The following is a 25535-nucleotide window of genomic DNA, read 5'->3' as shown; positions in this document are numbered from 1 at the left end:
TAAACAACAGATAACCATCCACCGAGCTATTTCAGTAACCAGATCAGTATAGGAGACTGCAAAAAGTAATCTGCTTACAGGACTCATAATTCACATACAAAAGTAACATATTCCTAAGTGTTCTAGATCGTGTGCCTCAGAGATGTTATAAACACAAAAATCTATTGAGTTAGACCTAATAAAAAATTTAGATTTTCATTATGAAGCCCATGTATGACAGACAACAATATACTGATGCTGGCAATGAAAAGGCAGATATTAAAACCTATGTAACGTAATCTTCCCCTCAAAACAGACATAAAAACCTGAACAATAAAAAAGCAAGAGTTTCTGGCATTGTGTATTTCCACCCCTTCTGTGCTTTCCCCACCTTCTCCTCCCAAACTCCCTCAGCCAGATTACTCTGCAGCCCTAGCAACCCATTTATACTCAGCTGGCTGTCCACCTTCATTATCTGTGCCACATTCTGCCCTCATGCATGACCTTAAACTGCAATCCTGGAAAATACCTTGCTCACCAACCCTAAGTGTCACTTGCTATAATTAGCATTCTGGGAGCTAACAATACAGCCATTAAGGCACTGAGAAAGACACACGTCCTGCCTTAGTTCAGTGTATATCAAGTGATCAGTCAGATGACCATTAAAGCAGTGAAGTCTTTATTCAGATGGTCAGCTTGCCTGCCTCAACCCATAACCCCATAAACAGGGTTTTCCTTAGAGACATGGATAATGATGCTCTTTCATGTTACCTTCCTCGCTATGAAATGCGGTGCTTTCAAATCTCCCTTCCTATTCCCAGGACAGTCTGCAATGAGAAAAATCTGACTGAATAGAACAACAGTCTCAAAATCAGGCTGTCATTCAGCAGCAAAGCACACACAACTTCACAGTAAGGACATTGGCTACTGCGAGTTCCCCCCTCACCGAGGACACGGAATAGCATGAGAATGTTTCATCTCCATTCCAGAATTTTAATATTTTAATCTATTAAATCTTATCACCATCATCTTCTTCCAATTTGGATGGCCAGCTAACTGATTTAATACACTGAAGAAATACTAAAACTGCTAGGGCAAAGCTTTATGTAGAACTACTATATAAAATAAATTAAAAAGCTTGGTGCTAGAGTGATGCTGAGAACCATTTAATGCCATCAAATTTCATTCATGTAAATCCCTCCTCATCAAAACAAAGCCAGCAGGCTGCTGCCTAATTCCTAATTTCTGATAAATATATCAAAATTCATTAGCATTTCATGTATAGTGTCAAGCGGAATAGGAAATACTCCTTCTAACGATAACATTTATTTTCAGGATCATTTTGTGTACATAAAGTAGTCTATTCCAACACGTAAAGACTCCCTCTAGTTAAAACTGAGAAAAAAAAAATCAACTTAAGAGCAGATGAAAGAAATGTATTTTATTTGTGTAAACTAAACTTTTAACTACTGAGCAAATCAAAGCCATTAAGATCTCAGGAGACATCTTCTGAGGACTATGACCTCTACACAGCACAGAATGGATTCAGCAGCTATTTGTCCTTTCCCATGACAAATGGCTACTGTATCTGTCTCCAGCTATGCAAAAAGGGATGTTTAGCTTCATATGGCAGAGTATATAGAGTGTTCCGGTGTGGGGGGTTTGGGGGTTTTCTTCTGAGAGCTTTTTTAAAAATGTACTTATCTATGGACTATGGATCTACAGGTGTTTGGTGGACTAATTACTAACTGGAATCCAGAGCCAGTATCATTCATTTGGCAAAATACTTGCATATTCCCTCAAGGGAAAATCTGAGACAAAACACGCAAAATTGGCTGCGCAACTAGCATGAATGACCTAAGTATCTAATTCCCAAAGCCAAAATATATCCCCTTTAGTGTTTCTGAAACATAAAATTAACAATTTTGTTTAATGTGAAGGAACATAATCTTGGACTACACTCCAGTGACAGAAGGTAATTATGCTAGAGACATACTAATCTAATACTTCTATATTTAACTTGCTTTTAGTTGTGTTTTAGTTTTAGAGGAAACAGTAGCTATCCAGCTTACTGTCCAAGCTAATACAGCCACTTCAAGGACAGCAACTGCAAATTAAAATCTGGAAAATCATTACTAGTTTAGCAGAGAATTGAAGAAAATTCAGCCTTGTCTGCAAGCCTGATTTCAGTGTATCTGACCAAACAAATAAGCTTCTTCCCAGGATCACAGTGATGCAGAAGTGCCTCAGTTTCTAAATAGAAATAAACAAACTCAAAAAATCAAAACTTTGTGCTAGTATTGTCTTCACTCTCTCTGACTGGAAAATGAGTGAGGTAGTCTTTGTTTCTTTTACTTTTAGTATTACTTATACACTATACATTCTTGTCCTGCCATCTTTATACTAACAAATAAATGTTTTACAAATGTGTATCAGACAGTAGTTAGTATTTTTCAGTTATTTTCACTGAGGCACAAGTTTTATAAGATTATTTTGAACATGCATCTATTTAGAAGTTAGTAACACAATGACTATTTAATGCTACTTTAAAAAAAAAAAAAATACAGATTCTTAAACAGTGATATGTAAAACAGTGACAGCAATGGATGCTGAAGTTATACAGAGCCACTTCACAAGTGACAATTTGGGAAATGCCTGAGTAGACACTCAGGAATTCCTGAGCGGTAATTCTGTTGAAAAAAACCTGGTGGGAACAGAGGTGAACAATGTCAGACAAAGAGGAGAGGCTTTACAGAAGACAGTTATATCTGAAAAGAGAACATGCTTATTAAAATACAGCTATTATAGATTGAGTTGATATCTAGGGTGCTCTGACTGCTCCCACTATGGGGAATATTTTGAAACTATAATATGTCACTGTTAACATGGCATTTTCAGAACATTCTTAAATGATCAGTCTTGCCTTAACATGAGGAAACAACATTGACACAAAGCATCTACTGTAACAGACTACATTCCACTATTCTGGCAATATTAACATTAAAACCTACATCAACAGGATCTCTACACTCAGCTTATAAGATCAGCTATTTTTCTTTGTAACAAATTGAGAAGTAATGCAAGGAGTAACTTCCTAAAGTAACAAAACCATAACAGTTAGTGTGCAATTTAACTGCTGATTTAAATCTGCTAGCTGACACAAATAACTCCCCTAAACTGCTTCTAAAATGGGCAGACATGGAAAGGAAGAGGAAAAACAAAATGGTCAACAACCACCAGGAGAAATGCCTTAAATATGTTGAAGATCTTCTGGCTTAAGTAAGGAGAAATTCATTCCAGGATCTAAGAGCTGTCCCAGGCATTAAACCTTTCATAGAGAATCATCCTGATTGTCTCCATAGAGTTAACCTATCTCGTATTCCTAAGCAATCCTATCCAATCAGAAGCTCATTTCTTTTTTGTAAAAGCTATGTTTGAGAAATTAGATTTCAAGCTGTCAGCACTGATAGCCATTTATTCTGCACCTGCACCTACACTGAAGTCTGTGGGAAGGAAAGGCTGGAAAACTAGCTGAAATGAATGAAAGACTGCCTTTCAAATGCACTTTTTCTGATTTTTAGGGGAAGAAAAAAGCATATTACTGTAACTGTTATGCCTGCTCCCCTTTTTTGATCTTGCCAACTCCCAACAATATTTTGCACTCCTTATTGTTTTTTTACAGCACAATAAAACTCAAAATAAAAAAAACCCAAACATTTTCGAGTTTTACATGGCTATTTTATCTACCTTATCCTCAATAAATTTGACTTACAAACAAAATAAATGAAAGCTGATATAAATGCAGAATATCAACAATTACTCTTAAAGACATTTTATGGTATCTGTCCACTGTGTTTTAGCAAACATACTAAAGTTATATCAAAACACTGAAATCAAATCACAGTGCCACAGTAAACAGGGTGGCACAAACCTCTGTGTAGAAGTCCTTCAGATTAAAAGGCAAAGCATTCCTGACAATCTGTGACACAGAATACAACCCAACAAACAAACAAAATATCAAGGACCTGGAAGCTCCATTCCATCAAATATTTAGGTTCCTTGAATCCAAAATGGAAGAGGCAAAACAAGAAAGAAAAACAGAAAGACACATAGAAAGAACTAAACAAACAAAACAACCTTACCTTTCACAAGCTCGGACAGTCCATGCAGCAATTATCCATAATGAGATACTAAAAACCAACAGTACAGTTCCTGGACATATTGTCATTAGAGTCTTCATAACAAAACGGGTATTGAAGTTTATCTTATTTAATGCTCCAATGCTTCTAGATGAGGCATCAGTGAAAAGTTTGCTATGCAAAAGCATAACTCTGGCAATAAGATATAGTCTTAAGAACATTGGTATAGATAAAATAATATCCACATCAGCTGTTGTTGTGGATGGAGTGTAAGAAAAGGCGAGCCGGGCTGTCCATGTGAATGTATAGTTCCCAGGTATGGGATGTATAGCACACACCAGTATTTCCAAGCAGATAAAGAAAATACGCTCATAAGTCATGGCTATTCTCCAGTCATCTGCTCCATTGTCCACCATGAACAACTGAAATAATAAAATATAAGGTTAACTTTAGTACGTCATCAACAGACCTTGTTATAATTCCATTTTAAAACACCATAGTTTTCAGAGCTGCCAATGACCACTAAAAAAGAAAATAAATACATCATTTCAAAAAGTGACATTACTACATCACTATGAAGTGAAACATAACTCTGGTTAAGACAAAAAGAATTTTTTCATGCACTGTTTTTAAAACTGGACATGAAACCGAACTTTCACATATCATTTACTAAGAATTCCTCATATTTTCTTTAACTGTCATTTCTGGTAAAACAAAACTCTGGACCAATTAAGCCTTGTCCCTTCAAAATCAATTGCTTACTCTGTGTTCATAAAATTAAGAAAAATTCAAGAAAATGTTTTCAGAATGGATATCTAAATTATAAATTGAAAATACTTTCTAAGATGCGATATTAAGCCTGTCCTAGAGCATATCCATGCTTCAGCCAGGGTGATATTATAGCTTCTGTGGAACTATCCAAGCTTTCTTCAAGCTTCAGGCACCAATACAGATCAATGTAGGATGCAAAACCACATGAGAAAATGCACAAAGACTCAAAAAGATATCTCATGGTGAAAATCTGAAAAGCAAAGGCCGGCAAATATCAGAGTAGCGCAGGCAGCCAGGTGATGTGTACTAGTAGCTGAAAATTAAATGCACATGTTGGTTCTTGCACAATCAAGGCCTTCAGTTTACCATCCAGGAACAAAGGTACTGAAACATTTCACGCTGTTTAGTAAATGATGTTCCTGATTATTTACTAAATAAGTACTTAATCAAACAGTATTTATCACTAGTAGAGAGTAGCAGTATGCAAGAAGTTGCAAATAGGCAACTTTTCAACATAACCCATAATGACAAAGAAGATACAATCTCAGTGACAGAAGACCTTCTCATCAGTTTATCTATAGTCTGAATCTAAACAAGGCTGTTCAGTAAATAAAAATTCTTTTGCAGGATTTTTAAAATTAGATTATTCAAAAATAATGGGTGAGAAGGAAAAGTACACAAAGAATGCGCTCCTTAATGTAAGAAAAGTATTTTCAGCACACTACACATGATATACACAGCCAAAACCCCAATTATTCATCTGCACTGCTCTTTGCCCCTTTCCATCTTTCAAGAGTTTAAAAATACAAGCCTGATCTCTCTGTATATGTTTTTAGAGATTGAAAACACACTCTACATCCTCCTCCCATCAGGTGCAGTCTTTCAGTAAATTGCTCCAGTCATTTGTTTAGAAAAGTGATAACCACAAATTAATTTTATTGTAGTTGAACTGATAGTAAAAGAAATAAAGAAGTTAACCATAGTAAGAGACAAAACAAATTTCTGTGTTTGTGGACCTGTTTTTCATCCCTTTATGTTCTTTCTCTCCATCTTACTGCATTGGGTGTTGCTGACAGTGTTTTGGTACTGGGGGGACTGCAGGTGCGGTGTCTGTGAGAAGTCAGGGGCTACTCTGCAATGGACCCACTGCAGGACATAGCTGAGCTCATCAGTGAAGCTGGTGGTGCTTCTGTGAAAGCGTATTTAGGAAAGAGTAAAACGCTGCCCAGGCAGTGACGAGTGAGGGAAAAAAGTGTGAGAAACAAACCTGGAAATGCTAAGGTCAGAGGAAAAGAAGGGGGAGGAGGTGCTCCAGGCACTGGAACAGAAATTTCCCTGCAGCCCATGGACAGAACCATGGTGAAGGAGGTATTTCGCTGAAGCCCATGGAGAGGACCACGCTGGAGATACCTACACTGCAGCCCACGGAGGACCCCGTGCCAGAGCAAGGTGGATATTTCCTGAAGGGACTACCACCTGCAGAGAGTCCACGCTGCAGCAGCTTCTCCTTACAAGAATTAATGCCCATGGAAGAGCCATGCTGGAGCAGGTTTAGCCTGAAGGGCTGCAGACCATGGAGAGGACTCACACTGGCACAGGGGAAAAGCATGAGGAGGAATGAACAGCAGAGAGGAACTGCTGTGGAATGACTTCCATTCCCCATATCCCCTGCGCCACTCATGGGGGAGAAGATAACGGAGTGGGGAATGAAAGAGAGATGTTGAGCCTGGGAAGAGGGGAGTGGGGCAAGGTGGTTTAGCTTTTGTCTTTGCTTCTCACCATCCCACTCTACTTTTAACTGGCAATAAATTAAATTAATTTTCCCCAAGGTGAGCCTGTTTTGCCAGTGGCATTAATAGGTAAAGGATCTCCCCATCTTTACCTCAACTCACAAACTTTTTCATCTTATTTTCTCTCCTTGTCCTGTTGAGGAGGAAGAGTGAGAGATCAGCTGGGTGGGGGTCTGGCAGCTGGCCAAGGTCAAACCACCACACTTACATATAGTTCTTACTGCCATTGCAATACTATTAAAGACAAAGAAACACAGTGTTGAATTAAGCTAAAGAAACACTCAGTGAATTCAATGTATGCAACATGAGCACATACACTTTCTTTTACTTTGTGGTCATTCTGCAAACTTTGCATACTAGATATGCAAATTGATACTGAAGGCCAATTTATGTATTTATGCATGCATTTATGTATGTATGCATGTATGTATGTATTACCAAAAGAGTGCTGGTTTGCACTTAGCAAATGTACTACTTGGCATGACGGGCCAAACTTTCAAAGTACAGTAAGGCTCAAGTGTATTTGATTCTTGTGATTAGCCTGTACATGCTGTCAGTCAGATCACAGAAGTGCTACATCAGTTATGAAGAGGTCCAGGTATTTAGAACACCCAGAATACAGATGAATAGTAACCAGCTTAACTTAAAAAGAGACCATACCATATGTCTCAAATGCTGTGTGGGTTTCCAAAGGAAAGAATAAATTAACAACAGAGTTAAGTACTTCAATTCTCAGATAAGTATCAACATGTCAAACTGGCAGTGTTTTAAAATTTCTTTTAAAGTTTCAAAATCTGCTGAAGAAAGCAATGGTCTTTTGTCCTCCCTTTTTACCTACCATCTTCACAGATTTCTAAAAGATTGCAGAAAGGCAATTCAAGAAAAATGATACCTTAAGTACTGATTCAATTTAAAAGATGAGAATAGAAGAATGTTGAGTTAAACTTAGGCATTAAAATTTGATCTTACAATTTTCATAGAAGAAATTGTTATTTAATCACTGGGTTTTTAAAAAACTTCAAGATGTCATTATGGAATACATACTTGATAACATAGCCACCCGTCAGCAGAAGAAATGCTAACACGCTACAAAGAAAGAAGTTTCTCAGTAGTGCTCAGTGGAACTGACTACGTTTGCAGACACAGAAGATCACTATCAACTTCCTTTGACCTCAGCCATGCCAATTTCTTCTAAGGAAAATAATATTTTAAAGTGATAATATCTTCAGCTGATATATAGTGAGATTTAGGAGGTGAAAACATGGAAGGTAGAAAACACCAGAAGCCACAAAGGACCACAGAACCAGTAAAAACACTTCTATTTCATAAAAATACTAACATTTCAGAATTGTATTTATGAGGAAGATTTCCTCACAATTCTGTGTCTCTAGCTTCAAACTATGATGGATATCAAACACTCTGGAACAAACATGGGCCTCTAAAACAGGCTGTGAATAACAATTAGGTTGGGACATACTGAAATGACACAGAAATCAGTACAGGATTTCATGTACATTGTATATACTTGCAATTATACAACCTACTACATGCAAGTTTCACTTTTAGTTTGGAAGATACAGAGGTATTTGTACTTGGCCAGGTACATTTCCTATTCGGAAAGCAAGGAAGATAAATGAATAAAAAAGAGAAGGAACAGCTGAAGAGCACAATTTAAAGGGTACTCTTTAACTGCTTTCAGTGAATCCTGTTATAATAACCATGCATTAATTTCAAGATACTACTCCCCATTTGACTGGAGAATGATGCTAGCAATAAAAGAACATAATAAAAGAGTGAGCAAGCTCTTCCTATAGAATTGAGTCCTGCGCTCCACAGAGAAGGCCAAACTCCAGTCAAGGTCAAAGATGTTATGCGTGTTCATAGCTTTCAAATTTCTTACAATTATTCGGTGTTGAAATCTTATGCAAGTACTTCATCAGAGTTCTGCAAGGTTCTTCAAATACAGAACTCTCATATAGCTTTACGAAGTCTGCACTCGACAAGAAAAATTTTAAAGTTATTTTTACCTGAAATTACGTAATGTATTTCCAGCATGTTGTATGTAAATGTAAGACATAAATCAATGTTTAACTTCAAATAAACTTGGTATTTGTAATTTCACACAGTAAAAACATAAAAATAAATATCATTATCATAGATGTTTATATAGTTATGGGTATATTTACGTAACACTTTGTTAAATTCATATAACACCAGATGAGAAAAAGAGAAACACATTCAAAGTAGACAGATTGCACACAATGACAACTTAGATCAGAGACTCCCTGAAGCTACTTAAAACAAAAGGAGAGAAGTTAATTTTGTAAATCATTAGTATATCAAAACAAATTCATAGCAGGCTACCAGAGAATGTTGGTGAATGCAAAGAACAAGGAAACTAGCCATTTTCTAAAAATTTCTTTATAATCCGGGTAAAAGAACAAATGTGAAAACTATCACTGTGGGGATACATTAACACAGGAGTAAAAAGGAAGCAATAAACAGTGATAAAGTAGCATCAGCTGCCCTCCTGGAAGCATTCCTTGCAGAAGGGGAATCAACTGTACTCAGAAATATATTGTAACAATTGTTTAATTTAAAAATCCCAATTTAAAATGGTTAAATATTGATATTGAAGTCACTGAAACCATATAAAAGAACTGATAGGACTATAATTCAGAGTAGCAAAATAGAGCCTCTGGGGCTGCTGATTTACCAAAATTTTTGACCAGACATTTTTCTATAGTTTGTAGTCCCCAAAATATCATTTATACAACCAAAAAGACTATTATGGTACTCGGAAAGGAAGATACTGCTTTCATCTCACTACTCCTAGCAGCCAAGTTATCGTCCCACAGCACCCCATAAGTACAAATGATTTAAAACTATATGGTGGTGGGAGATAGACATCTCAAGCCTTTAACACAGTTCCCCGGAACTAGGGGCTGAAAAAGACCTTTTTCCATCATCAGAAGGCACATAATCAAATGTTCTGTAAGTTATCTAAAGCCCTGTCGTTGACCTTGGAGAGCCTGCAGGAGTCCCTGATGGCTGCTGTACTCCTCATCCTAAACACAAAGCCTAAACACAAACACAGAGCAGAGACGTTAGTGGGTTTAAGTCACGCATAAAGTCACGAGGCATCAAACATCTTCTGCATGCAAAGCACTGAAGGCAAAGAATATGTTTTTTCACAAAATTACATGAAGGCTTGGCTATCTTATATCTTCCAGGATGTTTCCCACATCCAGAGTTAAACCCAAACTTTCTAGCAGGTCATTAGAAATTGATCCACAAGGTCTTGTGGATACAGCTATCTACAGAACGAAACACGCTTAGTTCATTCAAATGGGGAAGCTAGACTGCCCTATCACTTATACATATATACATGCACACACCTCTTCACCCCCACTTATAAAAATGCCAATTTAAACAGAGGATTGTAAAAGCCTGGTATTTAGCTTCAGCACAAAAATTATTATTTGCATAGTGTATTTATTTAAATTTGACATCTCTGTGCAAAATGAGTTTTTCATAGTTACTGGTATTTTGCTATAAACACTGTGTACATCAATGCATGTAAAGAAAACTTCACGTTAACATGTGCTGGTGGCTATAAGCAGGCTCAAAATACTTCTCTCAAAGACTGCGTTTAAACCTCATCATCTCAGGAAGGAATGCATAAAAGAGGCTTAGACCATTTATAGTCTTTGTGAACCACTATTTTCAGAAGTGCAGCATCAAAAATTTCACATTAAAATACATCTGATACATCTTCATTACTCTGACAGGCCACACGTAACCACAACTATTTAAAAATACAGATATGTGTTAAACAACGCTCTTGTCAGGTTTGTCTATGCCTTTTTTTAACCTCTGTCCCTCAGATCATTATAAAAAACCTACCCCAAATACTCTACGAGACTTTTTACAAAGACAGGACATATATGGTCACATAAACTAACACAGGGTTAAATTCTGCCTAAGCATGCAATGTTAAATTCCATCTACCCATTTTTCCCTTTTGTTTTAAATCATATTGACAGTATTCTTTTTAGGTTTCTCTCTCCAAAGATATTCAGAGGCACTGCTCAGTATTTTTAAATGGTACTGGCCAGACTTACAGCTCTATCGTTCATCTCAAACAACTGTGAAATGGCTTAACCCCCTGACAACCTACAATGCCAAAAGACCATTACAGCACTCAGCAATTGCTGGGACATACGTAATTTCTTTTAATATAGGTCTCTCCATATATATGTATGTGCTCCAGGGACCCAAAGAAGGTGAGATGCTCCTAAAAATGCCCCTCTTTCTACCCAGTAACTTTCTATGCAGGTAATAGGGTTAAGAATTGGAATCCAAGGACTACAAAGGAAAAAAAAGACATTAAAAGATATCAAGATTTCTTTCCCAATGCTATGGAGAAGAAGAACCCCCTGAGAAAAGAGTAATTATGCATTGAACTAAGAAATCATCACAAGCTTATAAATATATAACAAAATCAAAAGAATTAGATAATGAACTTATTATTACTAATAGAAAGGGCTGATCTAAAAAAAAATTAATAGCAAACCAAAAGATTTTTTCACTTTCATTATTAAAAGGATATTTCACAAGACAATCTCCTAATTGAATTTAGTTTGGACTCTTGCTGGAACAATCACAGCTGAGCTTCCTCAGATCTGTAACCAACAGGAAGATATTTAGTTATATGAATTTTTATGAACCTTTGAACCAAATCAGAGGTCCAGAAATAAAAGTCCACCACTCAGGGTTACTATTTTCATTTGAGATACTCAGCAGACCCACCAGTAAGTGACTGAATTAAACTGATTGAATCAGGAATTTCTACAAAGTCAACGTCCGCAACAGGTATTTCTTCATTTTAACAATATTCTTAATTTAACAGCTATTTCATTATACCAAAGTTCCAGTTCCCACCATCTGCAGCTGCTTAAAACACAATAAGAAGAAGCTCCTTAAGTTACCCCATGTAGAAGGCATCCATCCAGTGCCAGCAGCAGTTCCCAAAAGCTCTTCTGACTGGGTTGACAGTCAAAAATGTTCTCCAAGCAGACACAGAAGGAGCATGACTTAATAAAGCTCTGCATATTGCTTAAGTGCAAGAAGAATAACAGAGAAGGAACACTTGAGATAGGCCTCCTGCATAAACATGCAAAATGGGAAAATGGGACCAGTTCACTAAAACAGCATTAATCTTGTTTTATACTATTTATTATTCTGTTATTTAAAAAGCAGAGAAGAAATAACAAAGAAAATAAAAACAGGATGTACGTTACTACATAACAGATGTATTTACTAGAGAATACACTGTGTGACCCAGAGGAAACCAGAATAGCGGCATCATACAACTGACAGAGATGGAACGAAAAAGATACATAGTTTTCAACCATGGCTTTTTTCCCCAAGAACCTAAGGACTGAGCAAGGTTATCTGGATGTAGCGAGCCCTTAAGAAACATTTCAGCACCTAACCTAACCTACCTTACCCTACCCTACCCTAATCACACCACAACTTGTTCAGAACTAAGCTTCCATCAGTTGCCACTCCACACTACTCCCTGCCAGAGTAGAACTAATTTTTAGAATGCATTTTTTAAGAAACTTAGTGGTCTGTGTTATATTTTTCCCCATTTTGAGTACCTCAGAAATAAAGTAACCCTGATTCTACAATCTTCTTGCAGAAGCAAAACACACTGGGGAAAACCATCTACATTTCAATGTTTTTATGTTGTTAATTTTAAATTATTATTTTACAATTCTTCATTTAGGATTTGTTTTTCTTCATTCAGTACTAAAAATAATTTGTTCTACAGATCACTGCACGAAGAAATGCCATCTCCCAAAACGGCTGCCATCTGCCACTGTTCCCAATGCAAGAGAAGCCTCACTCTCTTCAGGGATGATCAGCTTCATTACTCCTAGGAAAACTGGAACCAATTAAAAAAAGGATGTATTTTCTGAATAATTCAAAAATACTTTTGTAAATGAATAGGAGAAGCAGAAGTTAAAGGAAGAAACACCGAATCTCAAGCTAGATAAAATGAGCTAACTCATTCATTCTGCCAAAGGAGTACACTGGTAACTAAACTTAGCAACTTGTTCTTAAGGAATGACTGGTACCAACACATCATATACACAAGAATCTGTATTCTCAGTTCCTCCTTTAGTGTTTACTTTTGACATAAATACTTCAGGTATTTGGGAAAGTTTGCGTGTTTGTTTTTAAACTGGGTAAATTTTTATTTAACTGACAATGGATGAATACACATCAGCACCACAGGAACTATGAAGTCCCTATAGTGTTTTTACTGTCTCAGAAACACAGTTAAACTGGGAACTTAATTTAAGGATACATTTAAAATAAATCCAAATCCAGAAATGCAAAATCTAAGTATTTAAGTGTTCTCCTAAAGCATGACCACTTAAATAAGGGAAACTAAGAACTGCGCAGCAGGAAAAGCAGAGTGGAGTTATATGTACTTGTGTATTTAAAAATCCTAATAAACATAGTCACACACTAATCCTAAGTGTATAGAGGCATTCCTGCAAGAACTACCTCTGTAATTCACCCTGGCAAGTAAAACTGGGAGGGAGCAGCAATAAAGCAGCTATTTAGTTAGTACCTGTTACTCCTGAAGGCCTAAAGTAGGCTTCTGGCCAAACCATATAGCAGATAAAGTCTTAAAATTGCTTCAAAGATTAAGTTAAAATATCTTCAAGAAGGGCAACTTTCAACATCAGGTTAAATAAACATAGACACGAGTTTCTTTACAGGTATTTACCTGTATTTCTTTATAGGTAGAATACTGTTTTACTTAATCATTACTACTTACTACTGCAGCTGCTTCCTCAGGAAAAAAAAAAAAGAACAAAACCCAAAAACTCCCCCAAAAACCAAACCCCAGCATATTCTGTCAAACACCTCTTAGCATACACAATTCTTGTTGCTGCCCCATTAACTATTTGAAGGTTACAACTTCATCAAGTCTGTCTAGTTTACAGCAGCTCTCTCAGGTAAAAGATGCTCTGTTCTCAAAGCTACTTTTTTTTAAGAAGTCTGCAAACCAAATAGATGAAACAAGTTTGCACTGAGTGCTGCCAACACCCTTATCTTCCATGGTTTAAACATAAAATTGGTATTCAAAATGTTTTAGAAAGCTTTATTTTCACAACCATTATGCTCAATGGGATGGTCCATGGCAGCAAAAAGTCTGATGTCCAGCAGTTAACACAGGATGATACCAGCCACAACATACATTAAAAAGTCACAGGCGAAATGCAAGAATTATTAATTTTGGATAAGCTGACATCTCTGATCACAGGCTGGATATAAAAAACCTGTTCATCTTTTTTATTTTCCTTCCAAGTGCCAAATGGCAGGGGAAAAGAATGGTCTGCCAGCTTACAGCCACACTGCTAAATTTCTCATCTGGGTCCGCTGCATCCCCATTCTGTTGCTGGGAGGTAGACAAATGTATATTCATATATGGCTGCAGATAAAGATGCAGAATCAAACATTTTCCTATCTGACAACCAGATCTGGAAAGCAGACTGGTCATGGGTAGTCTTCTATTAATTTTTTTTTTTTTTTACATATTTTGCCATTAACTTAAAGCTATATGGAAGCTGAACTGGGAAGGCATCAGGCCCAGCACTGGTCTATTCTACTGCATAAAGATTTAGTTATTCTAACTTATCATACTGCAGAAATCACAACAGAATGCAAGTTATTGGCTTTTACCATGAAGCCCAAACCTGAATGATAACAAAAGGAGGGGGTGGGCTTAGTGTGAAGCATCATGTTCAGTAGTAGCTGTCACAGGGTACCTTTTCAGTTATACCAGAATTTGGATGGACAAGAATTTCTCCTCTATCAGCCCATTCCTTACACAAAGCCCAAGAACAACTCTTGGGCAGTATCCTACAAAGGAATCTACAGTCAAAGGAACCCACTATTATCCTGGTGTAGCAGCTGCACAGCCAGAAGTGAATTTTACAGCTACTGCAGAAAGCCGCTCAGTGGGCAAAGGAAAGTGGGTGAAGAGTATCCTTGGCTTATTCATAAATCAATGTCTGTTCAAGAGTTTCCAAGTCTTCTTGAAAAGGTATTTTAATAATGACAAAGGTGTTAAGGATCAAATCCTTAGCATATAATGGGGATGCTCGAAACTGAAAGGCTCTAAAGATCTCACTAATTTAGATACTCACAAATACATAAGTCAAAACACACCTCAAATGTGCATGACCTGTGTAAAAATGATACCTAATGTTGTATCAGAAATGCAGTGAGAATACTTTTGATGAAAACTTCATTAAACATAGGTGCTATCAGTGAATGCTCAGTGATCATTATTGCTAGTTGTATTTATTATTTGTTTCAGGTAGGAAACTATTTTGTGCTGTCTAGCCACAGCTGAACATTCAGTCTTTCTCCAGTTTCCCAGACTGAAATCAGAGTTCCATGCATGCGAATTTTATGGATGCAATGGTACAGACTGAATCAAAGCTACTATGCAATTTTTAATTAAAGACACGCCTCATTCCCTGGCTGCAACAGATCTTATTCTTAAAAGCATAGCAACCATCACAAAACAAGAAATACCATTCACCACCTGGGATGAATCTTTATTTTGTTACGAGACTGAAGATGAAACATTGCTTCATAATGTGTTATTCTAGTGAAAGACACTCCCGTCAGAGGTCAGGGGTAGGGCAGGTGTGAATGTCTGCATACACCTGTAGTAATGCTACAGAAGTTGCAGTGCTATGAAAGCTGGAATAAACAATTGTAATAGGAATAAAATGCTTCATAAACATTCCCAACAGTATCTCATTAGGACATACTGTGGAGCACTGCATTCATTTTACATTGCAGCGTTTGGGACATTCACTAAAGCAGCCGGAATTCTTGAAAATTATAAGCATAGCTGGATGGCAACAACAGTGTCTTATTTAGGTGACAAATGACTGATCTGAGCATCAGACTACAAGACAGGCAAGCCTGAGCTTCAAATGTAGTTACGAAGCCTTCCCCAGATTACTTCCACAGCACTTGAACTCTCGGTCTCAGTGTTCCCTATTGTAAAAACAGCATTTAAGTGACAGAAAAAAATGTGAGGATTCACCCAGGTAATTCCCTTTAACAATCAAAACTACAATATAAATGCTTGTTATACATGCATTTACCTCTTTACAGGCTATCTTACACCCACCCATCAAACCACACAACTGATGTATAACTGTTTATGGAAGACACACAGCTACACTCTAAAATACTACAAGCAACAATATTTATTGCAGACTACAGGTAAGAAAGCTCAAGAAGCTCTTTACCCACAGGTGACAATAAAATCTATGGGTATGAGCCCATATATATTTATTTCTCAATTATTTTTTATTTCAAGTATGCTCTTTTACAAGCAAAAACTCTTCCATTGCCTCTGATATCTTCTTCTGAATACCCACACCCTGTATCAAGCTAGGTCCCTTCCCACAGACACATCCTTACCAGCAGCAGCGGCTTGGCAAGACAAATTAGAGTTACACCTCTACAGCCTTTTAACTATTTATGACCCTCATGGCTCCTGCAGTCTGCAGTAACTTTGTGACATGTGTTCAGTTAGAACTCAATAAACAATACTGTTGGTCAATCATATAACACAAAACCTAGCTCTCCCCTATTCATCAGCGTAGCTCTACCTAATATGCATAAAAGTTTAGAAGGTGCCACTTTGACAGAGTGGGTTTTTCTTTTAATGAATATGTTTCTTTACAGAAAAAAACAACCCAGAGCAAATTACTCTTAAAAAGACTAAGAGTAGCAATTTTAAAATATAAAGATATTTAAGACCTGCCCCTTGTTTTTACTTTTATGGAATTCACAGGGGTATTTCCATCTGTCATGAAAAGATTTAGTATTTCCTCAAACGGAGTTTATTTCTGAAAGGTCTGTCAGTCTCCACCAAAATGACTGAGATAAGGAAGCACCTTAGAAGATGCACAGATCCGTCTTCAGAATTCATCCCTCTTCACTCCTTCATGGAATATCTAACATTCATGCCCTTTTGTTCTTAAAATGTCAATATAAAATTATCTTTATTAAGGACTGTGTTTTCACACAGACAAAGGAGCACAATTGCAGGGACTGTTCAAGAGGGAAAAGCTGAATGAATCAGTAAGTTACAAATAAGTGATTCCCAACAACTACATTAAAACAGTATCATATAAAATATTTATGTATGATATTAACTGAACATTGTTGACTGCAAAATATATTTTATGTTATTTTAAAAAAAAAGCATTTAAAAAGTTATATTAAATTTTGTTGGGTTTTTTTCATTGTCACGATATATACCTTTTCTCTTTCCCACAGAACAGAGCTGTGGAAACTCCCCACAAAATAACTTGTTTTTCTGCATACTTTACAGTTTATTTTCAGTTAATAAAAGAAACTTTGTACAATGACCAATATATCCAGCTTACCTGAAAGCTAATTACAAAATCAATTACAGCCTCTTCACTTAGGGGTAATTTATGTCTTAAAAAAGAACTTCATAAGCTCAGAGCAGATATTCACCCTCTAGTAAGGGAGTGTGACAACAACTTTCATCATCAAAATCAAGGGTGAAAACAGCTGATTGAAGTTGCATGAAGCTTCCACACGGCTTTTTAACTCTCTAAAGTCCTAAGCAGCAGCCATTCCTGTTCTGATCTTTGCTCAAAACAGACCACAAATACGTCTCAAATCAAATTCAAAGCCCAGAATACTTCATTTAGTAGATCCCATACAAACCAGAACCAGAATCACAACAGCATTGATCCACACTTGTCAGTCTTGGCACACTGTCACTTAAACTCAGGCAAACCAGAGCTGCAGTCAAGTACCTGACAGAATTTTCTGATCTGAAGTCCCCACAGTTGAAGGATCTGACACGTACAATACTTTCACATTAAGATGTGCACACAGAATGTCTCTAAGGTCGTAGACAGCAGTACCTCTGTTAATTTCAGCTAAGCTACACAATTTACACAAATCCAGAATCTGATCTCTGGTTACAAATGCTCTCCTCCAACAAGGGCAAAAACATACCTTCTCACACTTCACTGCACTACTGTGTCTTGATAAACTTCTAACAACCTCATTAAAAAATGCTCAGAATAACGGTGCATATGAATAGATAATCCTAGGTACGGCCAAGCCAACCATTCAGTGTCCTGACCATCAGGTACAACCTCCTCCTACATTCTAATGGAGCCTGTTGGAAATGGAAGCACCTTCTACTTCAATGCAAAAGGCCCCAGATCCTCTTGGATGCTGACCAACATTGAAGTATTTTCTAGCCTGCTTTCCGTGACATATACATTACGGTGCTGCGTTTCAGAGACATGGGGCACCTGTAACTTTTCCTAGGTCAACAGGTTCTGCAGATATTAGCTATCAAAAATGTACTGAATGAAATTAAAACTAAGTATTTTCACAAAAATACTCTAAAGTGTTAATTTGACAGATATGGCATCCTTGGATTCCTACATGATTTTCTGCTGTTCAATACACGTATGAAATGCTCTGTTTAATACACATATGGGATGCATATTAAACTCGATTGGTAGAAGTGAATTTTTGAGTCTGTACACAAAGATACTGTATCCTGGATCGTAACTGCTACACAGTGAGTTTTGTTGTTGCCTGATCTAAGGCCTATTAAAATAAATAGAAAAAAAATCACTAATTTTCAACAGGCTTCAGATCAGAATAAAATTATCACTTGAAGTTTATTTCTTGATTTTCACCCATTATTCAACAGACTTGCTCTCTGTGCTCTTAATCTAACTCATACGTTTCTGCAGCAGTTTTACTGTCTGTGTGTGCAATCCCTGATGTTTCAATGTACCTAAGCAAACTCAAGTTAGACTCAGCACAGAGTCAACAGATCGCCAACAAGACAGCTAATGAGATGCACATGTACCACCCCAGTGAAGGCAAACCAATAATACAGATAAAACCAAATAAATAATCTGGCTTGCAGAATACCCATTACTTCTTATGACAGGAAACTATAAGGGAGTTTAACTTCATAGTTGTTCATGAGTGCAAAAATTTTACAGCAGAACTTTCCGCTGATGTCAAATTCCCATAAACAGTGTTTATTACTATCATGCATTATGGAATTTATTTGCACAATAAACAGGTCAAGATATGTACTTATTACCATTCTTTGCTGTTTCCTGATACTGCCTGTTCTATTTCTTCAAGTTTTCAGAAACAGGGAAAAGAAGAAAAGATTCTTCATTCTTCAGCAAGATATTTGGCCCCTCAGCTGTGATATCTTTCCATAAAGTTAATGAAGACTGAAAGTGTTTCACTCCAAATCCATCAGTAGCACATTATTTTCCCACCACTTCAGAACCATCTAGGGATGGAAGGTGCTTTCTCCCCAGAGCCCTGGGAGGCTCTGCTGTGAAAGCAATGGCTTAACCTCAACCTTGGAGTTTGCAAGACTTTCCATGGGCGTTCTATCTAAGTACAAATGAGCAATACATTTTAGAAGTGGTTTGAAATGTCAACTGACATACAAAAAAAAAAAAAAAAAAGAACATTTCTATTCACTTCTACCAAATACCAACAACTTTCATGTTTCTGCATGAGTGAGAGCATTTGTATCAGGGAGAAGCAAAAGAGGTTGAGATTCTGTCCAGGAGAGCACAGGTTAGCATTACTCAGGTTACTATTATTCAGGACAGGCAATAGAAGGGCAATGTTTATTTACAGAAGGGATACAGTAAGCAGTCCAGCATCAAAGGAAAAGCGTTCCAGTGGATATATTCCTCCAGTGACCACCATCCCTCAAGAAATACCAGGCTATGGTGGAATGGCCAATGGAAGACATTAAAGGCTTCCTACTGGCAACCTCAGAATTTTGATTTTAATCCTTTGCTCTGAGTAATACAAGGAAGTGCCAGTAGAGCTTCAGAAGTGCACACTGAAAAAGAATTTCTATCTCCGGCAGACAGAGAGGTCTATTCTTCAATAAAACTAAAAAAACTGCAGCTATATTGTGTGAACTGCCACCCAAAACTTTCTTAAATTCCATTACCTTTATTGATCTAACAGCAAATTCCTCTAGGGAAATGTTGAATGGAACAATAAGTTGTTTAGGAACTACAATTTTAACCATGTTCCATCCTGCTGTTTTAATTATGTAAAATAGTATTAAGTAACAAACTGTTTATGCATGAAGTGGATAATTTATACATCAAAAACTATTATGATAATTGGATCATGCTATCTTCTTAGCTCTTCCCTCCTCCACCTCTTCAAACTGTCAACTGGAGTTAACCGTCAGAGAAATACCTGTTCTAGGCTGGGATAACGATGAATCACATTTTTCCCATTGATCTTCTAAACACAGGGCACTTGCTCTGAAGAACTGAATTGAGACCTACAAGAGCTTGGGGACAGAGCGATGCATGTTTCATTATCTCCCACGTGTGATGTTTTTAACAGCATTACAGGCATGACAACAGTGGACCAAAAAGAGAACACAGAGATTTGGGGTTGTCACTATCCTCAATTTCAGCACCGCTACTGTTGTTCATTAGGGTTTGGTTTTTTTTCTAGAAGGGGGAGAGATGTGAAGGAAACTCGCTTGTAATTTTTATCACCTTTTCTGGAAATTATAATGTAAGCTGTGACTTATCATTTAAAACCAGCTGGTTTCATCTGACTTTTATTATAGCCTTAACACTAATTCACATTGATTAAATTTAGTAACAGCTCACACTTTGTTCTTAGAGTTATACAGAATAACTAAGTGCAATCCCTGAAAACCTATTTGATGAAAATATTTTAACATTTCCACTATTTCACAAGGCTACACATCATCCATAGAGTTAGTTATTCTTCTCCAAACACCGCAGCTAGGCCCTTCTGCAGACTTCGGTCTGTCAGGTGCAGAGCTCTGGGCAAGTTCCAGGGAATTCAAGAACAAAGCCCTCTTGGTGGCCGGTTTGGAGTGCCAGGCGGAAAACAGGCCCGGAGGGATGGATGCACGTGCCGCCGGCCGGCGGGGGAGCTTACCTGCCGGCGGGGGCGGGGGGGGGGCGCGGAGCTGCTCCCCCCCCGCCCCCCGCCAGCCGCTGCCGGTGCGCCGGGCCGGGCCGCGCGGAGCTGTCTGCGGTGCTGAAAAGGCGGCGGCGGCGGCAAACGCCCTCCCTGCCCCCCCCGCCCCGGCACCCCCAAGCCCTGAGGGACTGAAGGTGCTCCAGCTCCTGCGCCGCACAGCAGCCCCTGTCTAAGTGGGGGGGGAGATGAGAAAGAAAACTCATTCGTCTCACGCCGGTACACTCCTTTCAGCTCTTGGCAAGAATGCCTACAAGTCTTTATAAACTTCCCTTCCAGCTCCCTTAAAATGCTCAGCAGGTCTGGGACAGGCAAACTCCGGAGCCTGGTTGACCTGACTGGCTGACTGTTTTCAAAGCAAAGCAAAGCATACCGGCAAGGTCATTTGAACGGAAAGACTAGAGTCACCCGCTATGCTGCTAGGCACTGCCCCACGGACTTGCTTGCGGCGTGGCTGTTCAGACCTCCTACCAATAAATCAAGGTCACAGACTACTGAAAAGAATGAAAAAGCTGATTTCCATTTGCCAGCACTTCAGGTCACCAGGAGTTTCTAAACATTAAATCTGCACTCAGTAATAATCACTGAACTGTCAGCTTTTTATTTCCCATCATGTTTTGTCTCATGCTTTGTAGAAAAATCTACTTATGTTTAGGTTGGTTTGCTTCCACCAGAGTATGAAAGATACCACACTGCAAGCAGAATACATTGACCTTCTTCCGTTCTATAGAACAATTTTTCTTCTCTCAATGAATTCCTGCTTATTTACACCATATCCACTGGTAAAGTCTAAGTACGCTTCAGACAAGAGTTAGAAAGGAATGTTCAAACATGAACAGGATTGACAAATAGCTGGTGCAAACAGTCCTCCAGGACACAACCATCCATCTGTGGGCATGATTCTACAGATGTGAATCATTCCACTGCACATAGCAGGATACTTGCTTGAATTAAAGGCCTGTGTGCCCTTCAGAAAACAGTCAGCTTTAAAGATTATTTAAAAACCATTACATTATCAGGCTTACACAGTATTTTCTTTTGCCTGGAGAAGATTCCGTCTGTTCCTAAGCCAAAGTGTTTTAAAGGTACTTCTTGTTTTCAGGTGTCAAGTGTAAGATAAATTTACAATTGTAGATGGATGTAATTTTTGCTCTGCATGTTTGTCATGTTATTTTTTAAAAGTCAAGTGTGTGTACAAAACCAGACTATGCCTAAATTAAAAAGCTGTCAGGTATCTAATAGCTAAGGGTGCTACTATACCCATTCCTTCAAACAAGCTCCTTGAAAAAGAGAACTTTTCATTTCCAACATGAATGACAGAGCCCCTTGAAAATGCAGCTCACTCCAGGTCCCACCATGCCTACTGCAGTTTTTGATGTCTCTCAGGCTAAAACACAGGGTATTGCTGTTTTACAGGCAGGTATACTTGTTTTCTGTACTGTCAGGCAGCACTGAAAACTACACTAACCGTGATTAAGTCACATGATTGCATAACTCCTTCCATGTAGTCACATACCTGAGGAAGTTCTTTAAAAACGATCAATTAAAAAAAACCAAAACACAAAAAACACCCAAACACACCAGAATTACAACTTTAGTGTTTTAAGATTGTTTTTTCTGATCCGTAACACACTCCTAAGGGAATGAAAATTTGTAACTATTTACCTGAAAAAAACTCTACAACTTAATCTTGGAGTAACTACGTACTATAAGCTGATGCATACAGGGACCTACAACTATTTGGTTATCTTGCATAAAGTTTTCCATTTAAAGTTTCTGGAAAATGCAGAGAGTAATTCAAATATTTACAGGGATCTTTTTTCAGCTTTGCTCTTCATGCCTCAAGCACCACTTGTGGGAAGATACACCACAGAAGGTGGCTCCCACATTGCAGCAGCACCACTCGTTTATTTTTATACAGATAAAGAAACCTCTTCATCAGTACTCCAGTAGTTTATAGAGATGTTCTTTCACCAGAACACTTGTTTACTGAGTACAATATCATTAAACAGCTTTCAATATCTTTGATACTGATGCAGAGAAACTGGGTTCTGAGCCAGGAATAGAAGTTTTGCATGTGCAAGGACTGCACAACAGGATCCAACTTGGCACAGAGTCTTCAGTAACATAATACTTCTCAAACATTACCCTAAGTAGGAGACTACGGTACCATTTCACATTGAAACTACAGCATTCATTTGCATAGAAACAGGGTACTACAGAATTCTGAATTTTTTTTTTTTGTGTGTGTGTACTGATTGGTACCAGTGGAAAAGTCTTCTTTGCCCTTGAAAGCCGTCATTTCAGCTTGTAGCTCAAGGTGTCTCTAACTAATCTGAAAAAGCAAAAGCACCGATGTATCTGAGAGTAAGGTATTTTTCCCTTCAAAACTTTGAAATCTATCTGTTGTATGTTGCAGTTGAGCTGAAATGCCAAATTTTAATTTCTTGGTCAAAAAAATTACAACTGAAATTAGAACTAAGTCCCTCAGAGAGAACCTGTGACATTATTTGTGAGACTCATTCTACAGCTTTGATCCTTATGTTCCTTGTACCTTTAACCCTACCTTTCTTGACAGTCTTCCTCTGTCACACTCCTAGCAGCTGTATGGCATTAAATAAAACAAGTCGAACATAAGTCTTCCCCCTCCTCTTAAACATTCTCCTAGAGCACGCTCGTGTCTGAGACAGTGCAGTGAAGATTACATACCTTGCACAGTGAAGACAATTAACCTTGCCGTCCAGAGAAAACACACAGCACGGCATTTAGTCATTGGGAAATAAGACTGCTGCTGTACATCCGCTACAGAAGACAGCGGGCATGTCACCGAGAAAGCGTGTTATAACCTTGGGGCTAAGCAACCCTACAGCACAACTGCGGGCAACTGTCCCTGGCAGGCAGAGCTTCCTGGCACATATACGCCTGCCGTGTTTCTCTCAGGGCTGAGGTCCATTCACCAACTTCGGCAGGCGCGCAGAGATGGATCACCTGCACCTTCTGCACCAGCGGGAAGTGCCAAGTACTTACCACCGCTGCGCCCTGAGACAAACCACCTCGCACCCCCAGCTACGCCAGCGGCGCTCAGTCACCCACAGAAGGAAACGTTACCTGGATTTCCCGTGCATGGTACACGATGATGAGCCCGAGCAGGATAATCGTGGAGAGGCTAATAAGGCATTTCAGAGCGAGGGAATAGAGCGACTCCTGCAAGAGAAAGACACCGCCGTCCCTCAGAGACCCACGCGCAGGGGCCGCTCCCGCCCCGCCGCCGCCATCCCCGGCCCCACGGAGGGCCGCCTCGCCTCACGGTGCCGGGGGCGGAGCGGGGGCCGGCGGCACCCCGCCACCAGCCGGGACGGGCGCCCTGGCCCGGGGCCGGGGCCGGCACCGGGACCGGGCCGGGCCGGAGGACGCGCGGCCCCGCCTCGCTGGGCTCCCTGAGGCGCCGGAGCCGGGGCCGGGGCCGCCCGTCGGCGGGGCGGTCGGACCGGCTGCCGGGGCGGGCCCGGGAGCGTCGGCGGCGAATACCTTGGTGTAGGCGCCCCAGGAGAGCTCGGTCTCGATGACCATGACGACGATGCCAAACATGCCGAAGATGAGCGCGTAGTCGCTGAGGCGCTTGCGCTTCTCGAAGAGCGCCCGGCGGTGCCCCAGCTTGTAGCCGATGTTCTGGTTCTTCTTCTTGCTGGGCTTGCCCCCGCCGTTGTTGGCGCCGCCCGGGCCGGGGCCGGGGCCGGGGCCGGCGGGGCCGTAGAGCGCCAGGTTGTTGGAGTTGTTGTGCTCGGGCTTGGAGACCACGATCTCCGGGGCGGCGGGGGTGCCGCCGGCGGCGGCGGCGGCGGGGCTTGCGAGCGGCGGCTGGAGCGGCTGCGACTCGGAGTCCAGCTCGTGTAGGTTCCTGCGGGACGAGCTCAGGTTGCTGAGCGGCCGCATGACGCCGCCGTTGTACCTGCAGCTGCTCATGGCTATTTCGGTGAAGGGGTTGCTCTCGCGGCGCTGCTGGTGGTGCTGGTGGTGGTGGTGGTGGTGGTGGTGGGTGCTGCCGCTGCTGACACTGCTGCTAGGGCTGGCTGCCTGCTGCTGCTGCAGGCTATGGCACTGGTGGTACTGGGGGTACTGGTGAGGCTGCCTGGACGCGCCGGCATGGCTGGAAGGGGTGAGCTCGCTGACGTTCAGCTGGCTGCCCTGCCGGGAGGAGGCGGCGGAGGAGAGCGGCGAGGAGTGAGTCCGGAAGGCGCCCGACAGGGGCAAGGAGGCGCGGAGCAGCAGGGGCAGGTTATCCCCCGCGGTTGCCGCAGCAGCCCCGTAGTAGGCGCAGTTGTTGCACTGGAGGCATGGGCTCTGTTGCTGCTGCTGCTGCTGCTGCTGCTGTTGCTGCTGCTGGAGGAGGCTCTGCTTGTCCTGGCCGTGCTGCTGCTGCTGACAGTGCAGCGGCGGCGGCGGCGGGCGCTGCTGCTGCTGCTGCTGGTCGGGGCCGAAGCCCGCCGGGAACTGCCGCGGCGCGTCCATGCCGTCGCCGTTAAAGCCGCAGGAGGACCGGGCGGTGGTGCACCCTGCGCAATGCGTTATGGTCGGCAGGGGAGAGTCCTGCTGCCGCCACGAAGGGCCCATCCCGGCTCCCGTAGAATCCAGCCGCCGCGTCCGATTGGTCGGGCGGACCAAAACAAGGGGCATCACGTCACCTGAGGAGGGTGGACCGGCCGCAGCGTGA

The 25535-nt window shown here is 40.2% G+C and overlaps 1 protein-coding gene across 1 annotated transcript in view; it reads right to left on the bottom strand.

The window, feature by feature from the left end:
• Nucleotides 1-25535, bottom strand: part of KCNN2 (potassium calcium-activated channel subfamily N member 2) — a 71516-nt gene that overhangs the window by 45033 nt on the left and 948 nt on the right. The window contains exons 2-4 of the mRNA XM_052777731.1: nucleotides 24353-25506; nucleotides 23933-24028; nucleotides 4122-4540 (exon numbers count right to left, since the gene is read on the bottom strand). Coding sequence (XP_052633691.1) covers nucleotides 4122-4540; nucleotides 23933-24028; nucleotides 24353-25506 — 1669 coding nt within the window. The remainder of the gene's footprint in view (nucleotides 1-4121; nucleotides 4541-23932; nucleotides 24029-24352; nucleotides 25507-25535) is intronic.

The sequence above is a fragment of the Harpia harpyja genome, chromosome Z, assembly GCF_026419915.1.
Source record: "Harpia harpyja isolate bHarHar1 chromosome Z, bHarHar1 primary haplotype, whole genome shotgun sequence".
Classification (NCBI taxonomy): Eukaryota; Metazoa; Chordata; class Aves; order Accipitriformes; family Accipitridae; genus Harpia; species Harpia harpyja.
The sequence above is the reverse complement of the archived record's forward strand: the minus strand, read 5'-3'. Positions and strand labels throughout refer to the sequence as shown.